This window comes from Coturnix japonica, chromosome 9 (genome assembly GCF_001577835.2).
Source record: "Coturnix japonica isolate 7356 chromosome 9, Coturnix japonica 2.1, whole genome shotgun sequence".
Classification (NCBI taxonomy): Eukaryota; Metazoa; Chordata; class Aves; order Galliformes; family Phasianidae; genus Coturnix; species Coturnix japonica.
The window spans coordinates 4440919-4455788 of NC_029524.1; the positions used below are offsets into that span (position 1 = coordinate 4440919).

Below are 14870 nucleotides of genomic sequence, written 5' to 3' on the forward strand. Positions count from 1 at the left end.
CTTGCCAGAAGCTGCTGGTTGGCTGTATTCCTTCTGCATGTTTGTATTATCCACAAAATGCAACTCAACTTGAATTTCTGAGGTGTCAACACTTTCTCTCCTCCTGGATGAGAAATAGAGTCGTTTGTCAGACCAGAAGTCTTCAATGTGAAAAAAAAAAAAAAAATCAAGTTTTTGTTCTGATAAACTTGCATGTGCTCAGGAAGTGAAGGCCAGGATATCACTTTGTTCAAGCTTCCCAGTCAGCTCAAATAATAAGGATACAGCCTCAAAGAAGTCAGCTGTGACGTGAATATTTTCTCATAAGATGAGGTGCAAACACTGCCTTACTGTGGACCTTAACCAATGGGACTGATATGCTGAACTCTGTCCAAAGGAGAAAGTCTGCCCAAATGGCAGCACCTTCTCCAAACCCACAGCCCAGTGTAAAAGAAACTCATGTGGGAACTCACCTGTCCCCACACTGCCCCCAAATGCAAGGTATGTGTGAAGACAGCTCGAGCTTTCTGCCCACAGAGGGTGTTGCCTACCTGTTCTTACAGGAGATTTAAGGAGGGGAATAGCTGCTATGTGTAGCTGGGCTGTTATCACAGTTTGTTGATGTGTCAGCTTTTGCCTGTACAGTCCTCCAGAGAAGCACGTTGCTCCCTTCCCCTCTAAGGGCATGGCACAAATCTGCCCTGACCATCAATTGGTTGGCCACAACAGCTGTAAAAATCCTCAGGCTAAGAAAAGTGCAAGGACAAATTTGTTTGGAATCAAATTTGAACTTCGCAGTGGGATAAGCACCAGGTTAAGCTGAAGCACCTCAGGAGCATCTCTTAAACAAGCAGTCTTCAGTTCCTCCTCTCCGCTGGCAGGAAGCCTCTTGACTTCAGCATATCACTTTACTCAAATACTTTCACATTTTCCTAATGCTGAAATTCTAAACTGTCAGAGCAGCTAAATACAGGAACAAAGCAAACCGAGTATATGAGAAAGAAAAGACTATTTCATGTCTTTTCTGATTTTATTAGTAATATTTTTTTCCTTTTTCTAGAGTTTCTTGCTGAGCTGGAAAAGAAATTCTTGTTGCCAAATCTGTACTTAATCTGATGTTTCTATTATTTGTTATATATTCTTTTTTTTTTTTTTTTTTTTTTTTCTGGCCAAGGTTTCTCTGTGAATCCAAGTTCCCCACTCTGCTCTAGCCACAATATAACCCACATAACTCATGGGAACGGTCCACCTTGGTGCTGGAGGAGTGAGCCTTCCCTGGGGGGGAGTCAGTGTAAAGTCTCTGATACCACAAACACCAACAAGTCCTGCAGTTTGGGTCTCTCATATTCCGAGTACAAAACATAAAGTTCTCATGGCTCTGTTTCTGGTCTCTGTGGAGGTGTCACTAACAACTACCCCCTCCAAAGGGAAATGTGTGACCTGTCCTGGGACCCACAGGTGCCAGTGGAGCAGAGCAGCCCTTCATGCTGCCTGACATGTGCACCTAGGCACACTGAGGGAGACTGCAGGTACCCTCAAGAAGGCTCCTGCTGTGATGATGGTGTTGTGCACACTCCTCTCACTTGTTTGAGGCTCTAACACTGAGGATGTGACTCACTTCTGCATTATGCAGCAATGACCATAACTCTGTACTTTATTTAGCTGGTTGCTGTTTATTTGCTATTCTCAAAAACATCTCTAGGCTTGCAGATATTTTTTTAACCACTTCAGTCTCCATTTTCCAATGGTGTTTTGCTCAGTGTCTGACTCCAGAAACAGCTTCTACCGGGTTGTCCTGTCTTGTTCTGTCTCTATTCCTCCCTCCTGTCATTAAAACACTGGCAATCTTTCAATGCCATCCTTTTAATTTCCTCATAAGCTTCAACTTACATTTTTTACTATATTTAGTGATAACAACCCTGATCTCCAGCAGCTTGATGATGCCTATGACCAAACAGGTGTCATCATAGTGCCTAGAGGCAGGTGCAGTGCAGGAACAGCAAGGAATGGATGAGAGGGGTGAGGGTGCTCTGAAGGGGACAAAAACAGCCGGGGAGGAACTCATGGACTTGGGCAGACACTAAAAGTGATGCCTCTGAAAAAGAAGGATATAGTATTTCTTTGTCAAGCCCAAATGTGCATTGCTGAATTCAACATGAACTTCACCACTGACTTAGTCCTTGTAGGTTATAACTCATTTTCATCACTATCTTCATCAGAAATACCGAGGTACACAAAGAATGCAGAGGGAAGACTTGGGGTTTCCCATCAAGACTTTCAGCACTGCAGCCCGATGGGAAGAACTGCTCAAAGTGGAGCAGTGGTGTATTTTCCCTCGACTGAAATAAACCTCTCCTTCATGGGAGAGCTGCGCTTTCCCGTGGACAGTGAACTCACTTCCTCCTGCTTTGTTTATAGCTGCATGGGAGGTTTTTCCTCTTCCATTCCCTTTTCCAAAAGCAATGAGACAATAAGACATTGTTAAATGTTAAACACACAGGTTTCTGTTTCTTGCCTAACAGAATAATAGAATTTTTAGAATTACGAGAAATGAACCAAAGGATGGGGGGAAATGGTCGAATTTCACTCAGATTTTTATCCAGAACAGCAGAAACAAAATTAAGAAAAGGTATATAATTGGTTGGAAGCTTTGTTTTTCCTTCTTTCCCCAGAAAAAAAAAAAAAAAGTAAAATACAAATTAACTGTATAATCTTTAATGAACTTGTGATCTATGCTTGTACTTGCAAACTTTACCACAGTACAAGTGATACAAGTCATCTGTAACAGGGCATATAAACAAAGCATGCAGCTCACTACAAAAATGCAGAGATGCCATTTCGGACAGCACCAAGAAACTGTTCATCACCAGACTAGAAACATGCCTGGAGGGCATCCCTGGAGGGACAAGGGACCTGCGCAATCAGAGAAGGAACTGAAGATAACTTTGGAGAAGTGGAAGCTCTCCAGAATGTATGGAAGAAAACCGAAGGAGTCTGACCCCCCTCACACCCTGGGGACGACCTCTAAAGCAAGACCAAATGGAGCTGGAATGGCTCAGGGAAAACTGGAAACCAGTACAAGCCCAGCAGCCAGCTGGATGGGAACACTCAGCCAAGGCTGACAAGATGAAGAAATTCTCCACTCTCCACAATATACTGGCTGTGGAGAAATGACTGATGCCAAATATTTTTATGTTATTTGTGTTAGCAGCATTCTGGCAAATAGCCTTAAAAACCACAGCTCCTGTCTGTGCACATACCTGTTCCCTCAGACTGCTACTGCAGTGAGGTAGCTCACCAGAAACACAACCAAATGTTAATGACACTGAGGTCAGGGGGTGTGATAGTTTCACCTGAAGCAAGAGAAGATCCTGTTCAGCATAAGCAGCTCCTCTGCAGCAGGAGCAACTTGGGATGCTCAGTGCTACAGAGAAACAATATCACACTGATCTGCCCACTCCAGAAGCCCCATCTCTTGTTCCCCTCCTGAAGACAGGGTGATGATCGTGTTTGCATCCACTTTTGCATACACCAACAGCCCACACCTTACCTTTAGTGCTGCTAAACTGACTGCATTGCCTTAGATTAAAAGTTTGCTTGGTGACTTTTTAATAAAAAAAAAAACCACACACACAAAAAGACAACCTTTGAAAACTGATGCCAATGTTAATTAACATCAGATTGCAGGTAGAAAGATGGACAAAGCAAAACAATTAAAAAAAAACAACAACAACAGCTGATTCAACAATAAAGCATTTGACATGATTGGAATAAGCCAGTGTGTAATGAAAATGTTGCCATGGATATCAGCATTGAGAAAGCAATTGTATCTCAGCAGCCAGCCCTGAGGTCATGCGGGGTTGTCAGCTCACCAGGAGCCACAGGGAGGCACTGAGCAGCTCCCAAATGTGAGACCAACAGCAAACTGAAGCAAAGAGCTCTGGCTGCCAGTGACATGCAGGAAGGGTATTAGTGCTGCTGGGCGTGCTGCAGCATGGGGGGAGCTGCTTTCAGGGGACAGTGCAGGATCTGCAGAGATACTGCGATTAACATGTACTTTTCTTTATAAAACTGCATGTGTTTAAACATGTGACCATCATAGGAAAGCCCCCCCACATGTTTTTAATAGGTAAGTAGTAGCCTCTAGGTTTGCTCCATCCCTTCATAATCCTGAAGTGAAAGCTGCCAGATTACACAACAGAATGCCATTATTCTTCTTGCTACTCCCTCTATTTCCTACTATATGTATCCTTCCCTATTCTTTGTCTCTTTTTCTTCCTTCCTTCCTTCCTTTCTTTCTTTCTTTCTCTTTCTTTCTTTCTTTCTTTCTTTCTTTCTTTCTTTCTTTCTTTCTTTCTTTCTTTCTTTCTTTCTTCTTCTTCTCTTCTTTCTTTCTTTCTTTCTTTCTTTCTTTCTTTCTTTCTTTCTTTCTTTCTTTCTTTCTTTCTTTCCTTTATTCCCTTCTCTTTCTGCCTCTCCCTACCCCCATTTAGTAGCATTTAATCTCCCCACTCATTCCTGGTCCTTTCCTGCTGCTCTTTCTCCTCTGCCTCATGCCCAGTCCCTCCTTTCTTTCATACTGCATTAACTCTAACCCTGCTCTATGCATACTGACAATCTATCTGTTTTTAATTGTTGCACTAAACATAGCTGGACATTTCAGAGACCTTTTCAAAGTCTTAGTAATTCAACTTGATTCCATGTTCTTGATACAAGAGCCATATGGTTTTGTGGATCACGTATTGTTTCGCACATGTGAATACTTACAGAGCAGACGACTGTTTGGGTATCAGTTGCTCACGCTTTCTGAGCTGTGAATTAATTTTGTGCTATGTAATGGCACTGATGCTTTGAAATGTGAAGAGATTTTCTCCATGCACCTAAGAATGCCTTATAAACATCATGTCTGAGAGCTCCTGAGGCTTGGTGAGCACTGCCTGCTGGCCAGCCACAGGTGGGAAAGAACTCGGGGGTGTGACGATGAACAGGACCGGAGCAGCACCAGGAAAGCACTGCACTCCCTGTCCACTGCCACCAGCTCTGCCCACAGCTCCTCAAGCTGCTGCCAGTCTTTGTGAGATGTATTGATTCACCCCACCGAATTCACTAGAACTGATTGGTAACCCTATCACCTCAGTGCAGAGATGATAGTCTTTACTCAGACGAATTCCTTCCTGCATCACACTCTGGCTTAAAGTCTTTAAAGAAGGGAGGAGAAGAGGGTGAACATGGTAATTGATTCTGTCAAAGGCATGTAAGAGCTGACATTTCCTTTTCAGCAGTTAAAGAACAAACCACATGTTAAAACCCTACCCTAGGTGTGGGTGTCCCCTGCACATCTTTGTATCAAATGTGTGCATCCCTGGAGAGAGGAGGACAGAGACAAGCACTAAATGGAGTGGAAAAGTTCTCACACTGATTCAATTAGGGCAGTATATGTTGTAATATAGCTTCAAGGGATAACTGAAACTTTTGGAGGGTGCTTCTCTTTTTTTTTTCCTCTCTCTCCCTTCTTCTTTTCTTTGGCTGCTGCCACATGGAGCTCATTTCACATTTCAGCTGCAGTGTAAGTGATACAGAAACTGGTATCACACTGTGGCTGATCCATTGCTGCCGAATACTTGGTGCCCTCCTCCAAGTGGGCTGAGGACACAGCCACGTACAGCTCCATCTTTGCACCCCCCTCCTGTCCCGCTGCCTTACACACAGAGCAGCCCCGTGTCCTCGTTCCCAGCCAGCAAACAGCAAGTGGCCACTATTAAAGACCCGTTTTATCTGGCCCTCGGGTAAAGCACGGAATTTGGATAAGGGCAGTTCTGCACTATCATGACATGGAGCACAGGATGACAAAGAAGTACTATTCAACAAATATATCAACAGAAGTAGAGATCCACACCTAATGCAATGACACTGCCCTGACCTTGTTATTTCCATTCTGATTTGTGCCACAAAAGGTGCAGTGGCTGCAGTCCAAGCAGATTCTTCGTGAGTGTGGCTGCCTTTCATTCAAGGCAGGTAACAGCTCAAACGTACAGAAAGATTTATCTGGGGTATCCCAGGGGCTGTGGCCGCTTTGTGTTATTGTAGCAATGCCCCGGTCTCATTCAAGAAGCAAACAAATACAACGACAGCAATAAAGATAAGCACAGCAGGTTTCCCCCTCCCGATGTAGGACCCCTGGAACTCCCTGCACACCGTGAGAGCCTTCACACAGGCACAGCCTGCAGTCCTTCGCACCTTAAGTCTCGCTTCTCCAAAACTGAGTCCTGCTCTAGTCTTTGCCACTCAGAAAGTGAAAGAGATCATTGAAAAGCAATGGAACATCTCTGCACAAGCGGCTGTTTACCACGGCACATCCCCTGGCCGAGGCCCTTCAGTCACACACCAGCACGCTACAGGGCGAGCTGCGATGCTCAGGCAGCAGCACGGAAGGGAGGCACGGCCGTCTCCGCACGGCGGAGCTGCCCGGCTCTGGGCAACGCGGGGCTCGGGTGGTTCGGCGCTGCCGTTGACAACGGGATGGCACCGAGAGGGGGAGCGGTCGGCGCCTCCGCTGCAGTCCATCACTGACAGCCCCGCGCAGGGTGTAAGGCAGCAAATCCGCGCTGAGGCCGCTCCCCGCCGACAGCCCCCGGCACAGCCGGCAGTGTGGAGCGGGACCCCGGCAGCCCCAACGCAGAGCTGAGCCGGGGCCGGGATCGCCCCAGGGGGAGCAGCGCGGCGCAGCTGAAGCCGCCCATCCCTCACACCTGGTGCGAACGCTCAACCCCAGCACGGAGTTTCACTGGGATTCACTGCAGCAAACTACTTCTTTAAGCACTTTACTGATATTCAGCTCCTTTTCAAATAAGTGACAGCAGCTGATCTAAAAAATAGTCTGAGAATTAGTGCAGGAGCTAAGGCAGAGTGAGCACCTCCAGCCCTGCTACAGCGGGAACTTTTCGCTGCACCAATTGCGTACCGCTGCCGGCATTCGGCCCGTGTATTAGGAACGTGAGCAATGCATGAAAACGAGCCATTTCCCAGAGCCGTGCCCCTTTCTTCCCTTTCTCTTCGTATTTTGCAATTGCAAGCTCGTTTGCTCAAGCCCGATGGACCACACGGGGCCGGGGCTCCGCCAGGGGGCAGCGCCGGGCCGGGTCGGCTCAGGGGGTGCCCGAGGCCACCTCCATCCCCTCCAGCCCCTCCATCCCCTCCCGGCCCCCGGGCTCCTCTCCCAGCCCCGCTCTGCTCCGCCGCCCGCAGCGCGTCGTGCCCGGCAGCCCGGCGGCCCCGAGGCTGCGGCTCGTTAGGCCGTGTGCGGCTTTAAAGTCCCGAACGGGTAATGGGGAACATCAGAAAGACACTCGGGTGAACTCTCAGCCTCTAATGGGAAACAGTTGAGAGCTCCACCAAATCTGTCACTTTTTAAATGGAAACATGAAAAAGGGCTGAGATAAAACAAAACAAAGAAAAGCAGTTGGAATAACGCACTTTGATTCAGATACTGAAAAACTTTCCTCAAGGAATGGAAAGACTGATGGAGGAGGAAAAAAAGAAGCAAAAAAATAGTAATAATAAGAAAAAAAAAAAAAAAAAAAAAAAAAAAAAAAAAAAAAAAAAAAAAAAAAAAAAAAGCAAAGAAAAAACACGAGCCCACCGCGATGTGCCGGTGCCCGCAGCGCTGTGAGGAGCAGACATTCCTGCCTGTAATCCCCTCTCCCTCTTCCCACTCTGGGGAGGGAAAAATCCGTTCCGCGATGGCTCGCAAAGATGTGCGGACCTCGAACACTGAACTGAAGGCTCCCGCTGCTATCTCGGGCAGCGCCGGCCATGCTGGGCTCCGCCACTCGCTGCAACGAGGCCGAGCCCACCGTCGGGAGAGGAGCGGGGCTGCATCGCGGGGCGCAGCCGGGGCTCCTGTACAGGCGCTGGGATCGGCGGAGCGCAGCTAAAGGGGTGCTACAAATTTTTCCGCGAAGTTCAGAGCTCTCCGCCGTGCCCCGGAGGCGCAGAGGGGAGCAGGGAGGCGGCCCGCAGAGGGGACACGCCGAGAAAGCGGCCCTTCAGCCGGTACCCCCGACGGGGCGGCAGCGTCCCGCTGCCCTTCCCCTGGCGATCCCGGCCCCGCAGCACCGCGGCCCCTGGCTGAGGACGGATCGGGGCTGATCTGGGGCTGCCAAACCCTCGAACTCCTGAAAGCTGGCAGCCCCTAAAGGCCTCCTCTGCCTCGGCCCGGTGACGGCGGGCTATGTTACGTGGTCAGGCCGGGGCCCGGCAGCCCCCCCGCGTCCTCCGCACCTCGCTGTCGAGGCTGAGGTGTTCTGTTCCCATCGACACTGTTTGTACCCGAGGGCACCGATAAGCTCCCGCGGGGCCCCTCCCTCGGAGGGGAGCGGAGGAAGCTCGGCACATCGGAGACACGGCCCGCCTCCTCCCGCTTCGTTGTTTTCTGAACGTTGCTAAAAGCAACACCTAGGAAAAAATGTATATATAAAAGGACGACAACGGGGAGACTCCTTTTTGTTCTTCCCCGCTTTTGATAATTCCGGACATTATCCCACGCGTCGCGCTCGACTTTCTCCTCTTTATTCATTGCTTGTTTGGGTTTTCGTGGAGCACAACGATAGGGCGAGAAAGGGACGGCAACGCGCGGCCACCGCGGCTCGGGGCGGCCTGGGGCGACTTCCCGGCCCCGCTCCGCTCCCGGCCCGCAGCCCCCACGGCCCCCGCCGCTCGGCACCAAGCACTCAGCCGTCGGAGCCCAGGAGGGACGCGCCGTCCCGCGGGCAGGAGCGCAGAGTGCGGGGCTGTGCCGCTCTCCTGACGGCGTTAGAGCCGGGCCGCCTCATTTCATCGAAAATCGAGTAAAGGAGAAATAAAGCGTGCTGCCCCGTTACTCCGTAATCGAGCCTAACGGAATGGGCTCGCTGTGTGTGAAAAATCCCCGTAAAGAGGGAGAGAAGTGAATGAAACGAAGCTCGGTGACACGGCCGTCCGCACGCGGAGCTGCCGGGATTACGTGGTTCTGCCCCGGCACCCGGAGCCGCCCGTACTGCCGGGGGGTGTGCGGGCCGTGCCCGGGCTCTACCCGGGCTGCACACAGTCTGTGTGCTGGCTGCGTGCGGGCACCGGCCGGTCCTCACAAAGCCGAGCAGGCAGAGGCGGTGTTGTGCCGTAAGGTGCCACGTGCCGGGGTGTCCCTGGGGGAGCCCCACGGCCGCCGCGCCCCCCAGCAGCAGCCCCGCTGCCCCCGAGCTGCGCTCCGTGCTCCGGGGCCTCGACCAACGCGATGCTCCTCTGAAAGGAGGATTCCACTTCGGGCGACTCGGCGTTCATTCGGAACGGATTGCCAGCAGCCCAGCGAGCCCCGCAGCTGCTGGTTTGGCTCAGAGAGCCCCGTGTGGTTTATAAACTTGTAGAGGGAAAAGGAAAAAGATGTCCATCCAAGTAAACTCTAAGTGAAAACTCATTGATTACCTCCGCCTCCCTGTCTCTGATCTGATTAACCGTTTGCCATCACGCTTTCCGAGTCACTTCTGTGCTGGTTTCCCTCTGCCTGAGCTCTGCGAGACTCTTCCAGAAGGATGCTGTGATGTCGGGACCAACAGACTGTAAACAACCACAAGAAACACAGCGAATGTTTTCAATCCACCTCGGGGACTAAAATAAACTGCCCGCATCAGCCCGGCCCGTTTTGACCGTGGGGCTGCCTGGGGCGGGTGGAAGAATCGCCCCGGAACCCCCGGCGCGGGCAGCTCGTGTGGGGCTCGGAGGGTGGAGGAGTCATGGGGGGACCCAACGGGCGCGCCCTACTTCTATCCCAGCGGCCGAGGACTCCCGACTGCACTTATCCTGGCCAACGCCCGCGGTACCGTCGGGTTTTTCCGTCGTGCCGGCTGCCTGAGCCCACCCGCCCCAGACTCGCTGCCCGTGGACTCTCCTGCGGGCGGGAGGGCAGCCCCAGAGTCCGCATTGAGGCCGGGAAGAGGACCCCGATGCCCGCTGTCCCACTTCCTCCCCCCCTTCCCCTGTCGTAGGGCCGCCCCGAGGCTGCATCGGCACCGGGCGGGGCCGGACCCCGGGGCGGGTGGGAGCGGGGATCCCACGGCGGCCCCGAGTGGCAGCGGGGGGCGGCGGTGGGGAGAGGGGCGGCAGAGCCGGGCCGGGCCGCGACCGCCACAGGCGGAACGGCGATTTTTTAAATAACAAACGTATTTTTTTATTTCTGAAACAAAAATATCGTTTTCGGCTTAACAATAGCCGGATCTCTCTGAATGAAGCTTCTGCATATTTTCCTGTTTTAATTGGTTGTATAATAAACAGTCCTGACCCCACACTCTCTTTTCAATGAGTTCAGGGTGAAACGCGGACCATGGGACTGGAAATGACTTTTTCACCACTTAAAACACGGACAAGAATACCAGGAATCAGGCGGCATCGATCGGCCGGGCGGGAGGGGCCGCAAGGTGAGAGCGGCTGTGTGGCTCTCCTTGCTCGACTCGCAGCCTCGGGCATCCCGGCCCCGGACACTGCAGCCGAGCCGAGCTGAGCCGAGCTGTGCCCCGCCGAGCCGGCCGGGAGCCCTCTCTACTCAAGGCTGTGCACCCTGCGAGCACTGCCAAGGCCCGACGGCTGCGCGAAGGGCGGCAGAAGAAGATAAACCGGCGTGCACAGAAGAGCGCTCCGGGCCCAGCACTGCTGTGGGGCAGCCGGGGGGCGGTGGGCGCCCACCCAACTCCAGGCCGCCGAGCCCTCCCCTCCTTCCCCTGGGGCCCGTCGCAGCGCGCTGCCCTTCCGGCGGCGGCTCGGGGAGGCTGCTAACACGCCCGCTCCGTGCTCGGAGAACTCAGTCGTCGCTCTTCTGCTTTCATCTCTCGCCAGCGTTGCATAAAGCTCGTAAAGACGGGGCCGCTCGGGAAGGGCAGGCGGTAACTCGGTCGAGACCGCAGCCCCGAGTCCCCCTGCCCTGTGCTCCCCCAGCTCCGGCCACAGTGGGGATGCGCGGTGCCCTCCGGTAGTCGTTAAGTACCGAGCACAGGTCTCGCACGGAGCGCGATGCCGTGAGACTGCCGCTCCGTGTAGGGTCAGCGAAACCGAGGACGGCGCTGCCCGGGGCACATCAGAGCCCAACCCTGGCAGAGCCCCGGCAAGAAACCCGGTCCGGCCCATTTGGGGCCACTCTCGTGGCCCGGAGCCCGACCCCGCGGGGCAGGGAGTCTGTCGGGCGGCCCAAGCTGTGGGATAGAGCACGTGCAAGTCAGTCCCCATCGCCACGGGCAGCAACGAGCCGACAGGGAACCACCGAACCCTGCCCGGGTCACCGGGGCCTGAACGGGAGCCACAGACACTCCCGAAGCGAGAGGACAAGCCTGGCTCGGCCGAGCGCTTCGCACTGGGCTGCCCGGGCGATGCGAGACGAGGGCTGCAGCCGTGCCCCGAACACGGCGGCTGTTACTTAACCACACGAGTTTACATTCGGTGCCGCCTCTGTTTATAAAATACAGAAAACGATCGCGAAAACATCCTACGGGCGCGACGGCGGCGCGGCTCTGCTGGGGCAACGCGGGTGCCGAGAGCTCGGAGGGCACAGCCCGGCCCCGCACATGAACAGCCGCTGTACCCCCGCCCGCCCGCAGACGGGGGCCAGAACCCATTGGGAACGGGCAACCCGAGAGCCCCGAGGCACCTTATTCCCGACGCCTGTCGTCCAGGGGGGCCTCGGTAAAGAGCCCTGCGGCCCACATCGCACGGTACCGAGGGACGGGAACCGCTCCCCTCCCGACGCTGGATGCTGGCGCTGCCGGGGCCGCTCCCTGAGGGTCACCGCCCGCAGATGACGAGGGAAGCGCAGAGGCCCCGCGGTCCCGTGGCGGCAGGGAGGGGGTCCCTTCCGAGTTCACAACGACCTCGAAGGATCTCGGAGGAAACGAGCAAGGACGGGCAGCCCTGAACGAACAAGGAACGGTCACGTCAGCGCCGTGAAGCGCCGACCCAGGCGACGAACCGGAGCTGGGCCGATGTGCGGCAGCACCCCCGCCGTGCTCGGCCCCGTTCCGTCCTTTCCCCTCGCGTGGCACCGGTGCTGAGTTGGAGCCGGCCTCGCTCCCTCCCCACTGTGCCCGGGCAGAGCCGGGCCTGCAGCCCCCGTGCCCCGCACCGCCGCCCCCGGCCGGCACAGAGCAGCGCGCCGCGCTCCCTCCCGGCGCCGTCCCACGGAGCCCGCAGAGCCGCGCAGCTCCCCGGCCCCGCTCTGTAACGCCGCGCCCTTTTCCGTGCCGAGGCCGTAAGACGCCTGCGAGGCACGGAGCCTGCAGCGGGGCTGGGAGCCGGTCACGGTCCCGGGGATCGCCGTTGCTCGGGCCTCGGCCCCGGGGCGAAAGCGACAGGCGGCAGCAGCGCCGGCACCAGCACGGGGCCCGGACGGGCCGCCGGTTCCGTAGCAGCACGGCCGGGCCGGGAGGGCGCAGCGCTGCGCCGCATCGCCCCGATCCGCGGCCCCGAGTGAGCGGGGAGAAGCAAAAGGGAACCGGGCTGCGGCGGGCAGAAGCCGGGACGGGCCCAGGGGGACCCGCGGGTCTGTCTGCACCGGGCCGGGAAGCGGCGTTCCCGCAGCAGAGCGACACACGGCGGCCCCGGCGCTGCCGCTTCTCGGTCCCAGCACGGAGAAGCAGAGAGAAACAAAGCAATATTAAGAGAAAGGAATTTATTGGAGACCTTACAAGGCTAGAAAGTACATTAACAGTGCTAGGCCACTCTAGAGAAGTTGGTCCCAAAACGGTACTACGCCACAGCATCTATCAGCTTACAGAAACGCTTACACAATCGCTAAGAACTGGCCCCTGTGTTATACACGCTATTTCTTTTCACATTCATCTATGTAAAACCGAAGGATCAAAACGTTTTAAGAAAAAGGGCGAGCACTCAAAGCAGAACCTACCGAAATCCATTTCGGGCCAGGTTTGGGGGCAAAAAATATGGAGCTAGTTTAAACTTTCATTATCAATTATACTATGAGCACGGAGAAATATTCAATTTTCATAGGAAACCGTCTTTTTTTTTTTTTTTAATATATATATAACATCAAAATATATTTTTTTAGACCTACATAAAATTTCTTGTAAGACCTCAAAGGACACCGTCTCCTTTAAAAACCTTCTCGAGCGGTCCCGGCCTCCCCGGCTCCCACCGCTCAGTCCCACCCGGCGCCGCCCGGGTAAAGGCAGCAGCGCCGCGCTTTGCAGCCGAAGAGGAAGAGGAGCGGGAGGAAGGGGCCGAGCTCGGCCGGCAGCAGCCGGGCCCTGCGGGAAGGCCGTGCTGTTCGCACGCCGAACCCGAGAGTTTGAAGGCCGAGTCACAAGGGAGCAGAGTTCGGAGAGGCAGCGGCCCGTTGTCACCGCGTCCCCCGCGCCCCCAGAAATAAAGCGACGAGGAGCCGATCCCGAGGCCTCCCCGAATACAGACAGACACACACACACAGACGGACTGGCGGACAGACCGCGCCAGCCGGGAGCTAAGGACGTCCGCAGCCGGAGGAGGACAGCGCGGCCGGAGCGGGCGTTGCGTGGCGGCGGCGGGGACCCCGCTCCCTAGATGTCAATGCGGGAGTGCAGGGCGCCGTGTTTGCTGTCGTGTTCCCAGTAGGAACAGTGCATGACGGACAGCTCGGCCGGCTGGCGGGCGCAGGCGAACTGGAGGCCGGCTCCGTTCGCGGCCGGGGCGGCGGGCGGCGCGGGGCTGGCCGGGCCCAGCTGCTGCGGGTGGTGGGCGTGCGGGTGGTGCGGGTGGGCCACGCCGTTGTAGGAGTTCACCATGCCGGGCAGCGCCACGCTCTGCACCCGCGAGTACGGGCCGTAGGAGGCAGGGCCCGAGAGTCCTTTCACGTTGACGGGGCTGACGCTGCCGCCGGACATCTGGCAGGACGCGTAGGGCACGGGCGCGGGGGGCTGCGGCAGCGGCCACGAGTTGTTCATGAAGGTGGACTGCAGGTACTTGGGCGGGGAGAGGTAGCCGTAGCCGTCGGGGCCGAAGAGGCTCTTGCCGGGCTGGAAGTGAGTCGGGGGCGGCCGGAAGGGCCGCTTCATCCTCCGCCGGCGGCGATAGTTGCCCTTCTCGAACATGTCCTCGCAGGCCGGGTCCAGCGTCCAGTAGTTGCCCTTGCGCTCGCCGCCGCCCTCGCGGGGCACCTTGATGAAGCACTCGTTGAGGCTGAGGTTGTGACGGATGCTGTTCTGCCAGCCCTTCTTGTTCTTCTCGTAGAAAGGGAACTTGCTGATGATGTACTGGTAGATCCCGGACAGCGTGAGCCTCTTCTCGGCGCTCTCCCGTATGGCCATGGCGATCAGGGCCACGTAGGAATAGGGGGGCTTTTGCGACGGGTCCGGCTTCTCGGGGCCCTTCTCGGCGCTCAGTTCCTCCTTGACCCGCTCCGGTTCCTTGCTGCCGCCGCCGTCATGGGCCAGCATCGCCACCGCGTCCTCCTCGCCGTCCGCGTAGCCGCTCATCATGGTGCCCGCGGCCGCGCGCGGCGATGCCGGCGCGGAGCTGTGCCGGTGCGGAGCGGTGCGGAGATCCGCTGCTGGCGGCCGTCCCTCCCGGAGCTCGCCGGGGCCGGGACCGGGACCGGACGGAGCTCGCTCGGCGCCTCTCGCGGCGCCGCGGATCCGTGCAGCGCGGCGGCGGCGGCGGCGTCCCTGCCCCAGCGGGCTCCGCTCCCCTCTGCCGCGGCGGCCGGGCTCTTTTCTGATTTGTATGGGCCCGGCCGAGTTCCGCTTTCGTCAGGAGCCCGCTCCCCTATCGCCGCCGAGCCGCTGGGCACGGCCGGGTTCAGCCCGCAGTCACGGCGCTCGGCCCCGCGCACACGCGGCCCGACGTGGCCCCGCGGAGCGGCGCGGCGTGGAACCGCCCCGGTG

At 56.0% G+C, this 14870-nt stretch overlaps 1 protein-coding gene across 1 annotated transcript; it reads right to left on the reverse strand.

Annotated features, from left to right (window-relative positions):
• Positions 1 to 12649: 12649 nt before the first annotated feature.
• FOXL2 (forkhead box L2) lies at positions 12650 to 14667 on the reverse strand. Its single transcript, XM_015871200.2, has one exon. It carries the CDS (start codon positions 14463 to 14465, stop codon positions 13548 to 13550), a length of 918 nt encoding a protein of 305 aa, XP_015726686.1. The 5' UTR covers positions 14466 to 14667; the 3' UTR covers positions 12650 to 13547.
• Between the last annotated feature and the right edge of the window lie 203 nt (positions 14668 to 14870).

Excerpts from the sequence above, each read along its gene's own strand:
- FOXL2 (XM_015871200.2), bottom strand. The coding sequence starts at position 14,465 with ATGATGAGCGGCTACGCGGACGGCGAGGAGGACGCGGTGGCGATGCTG.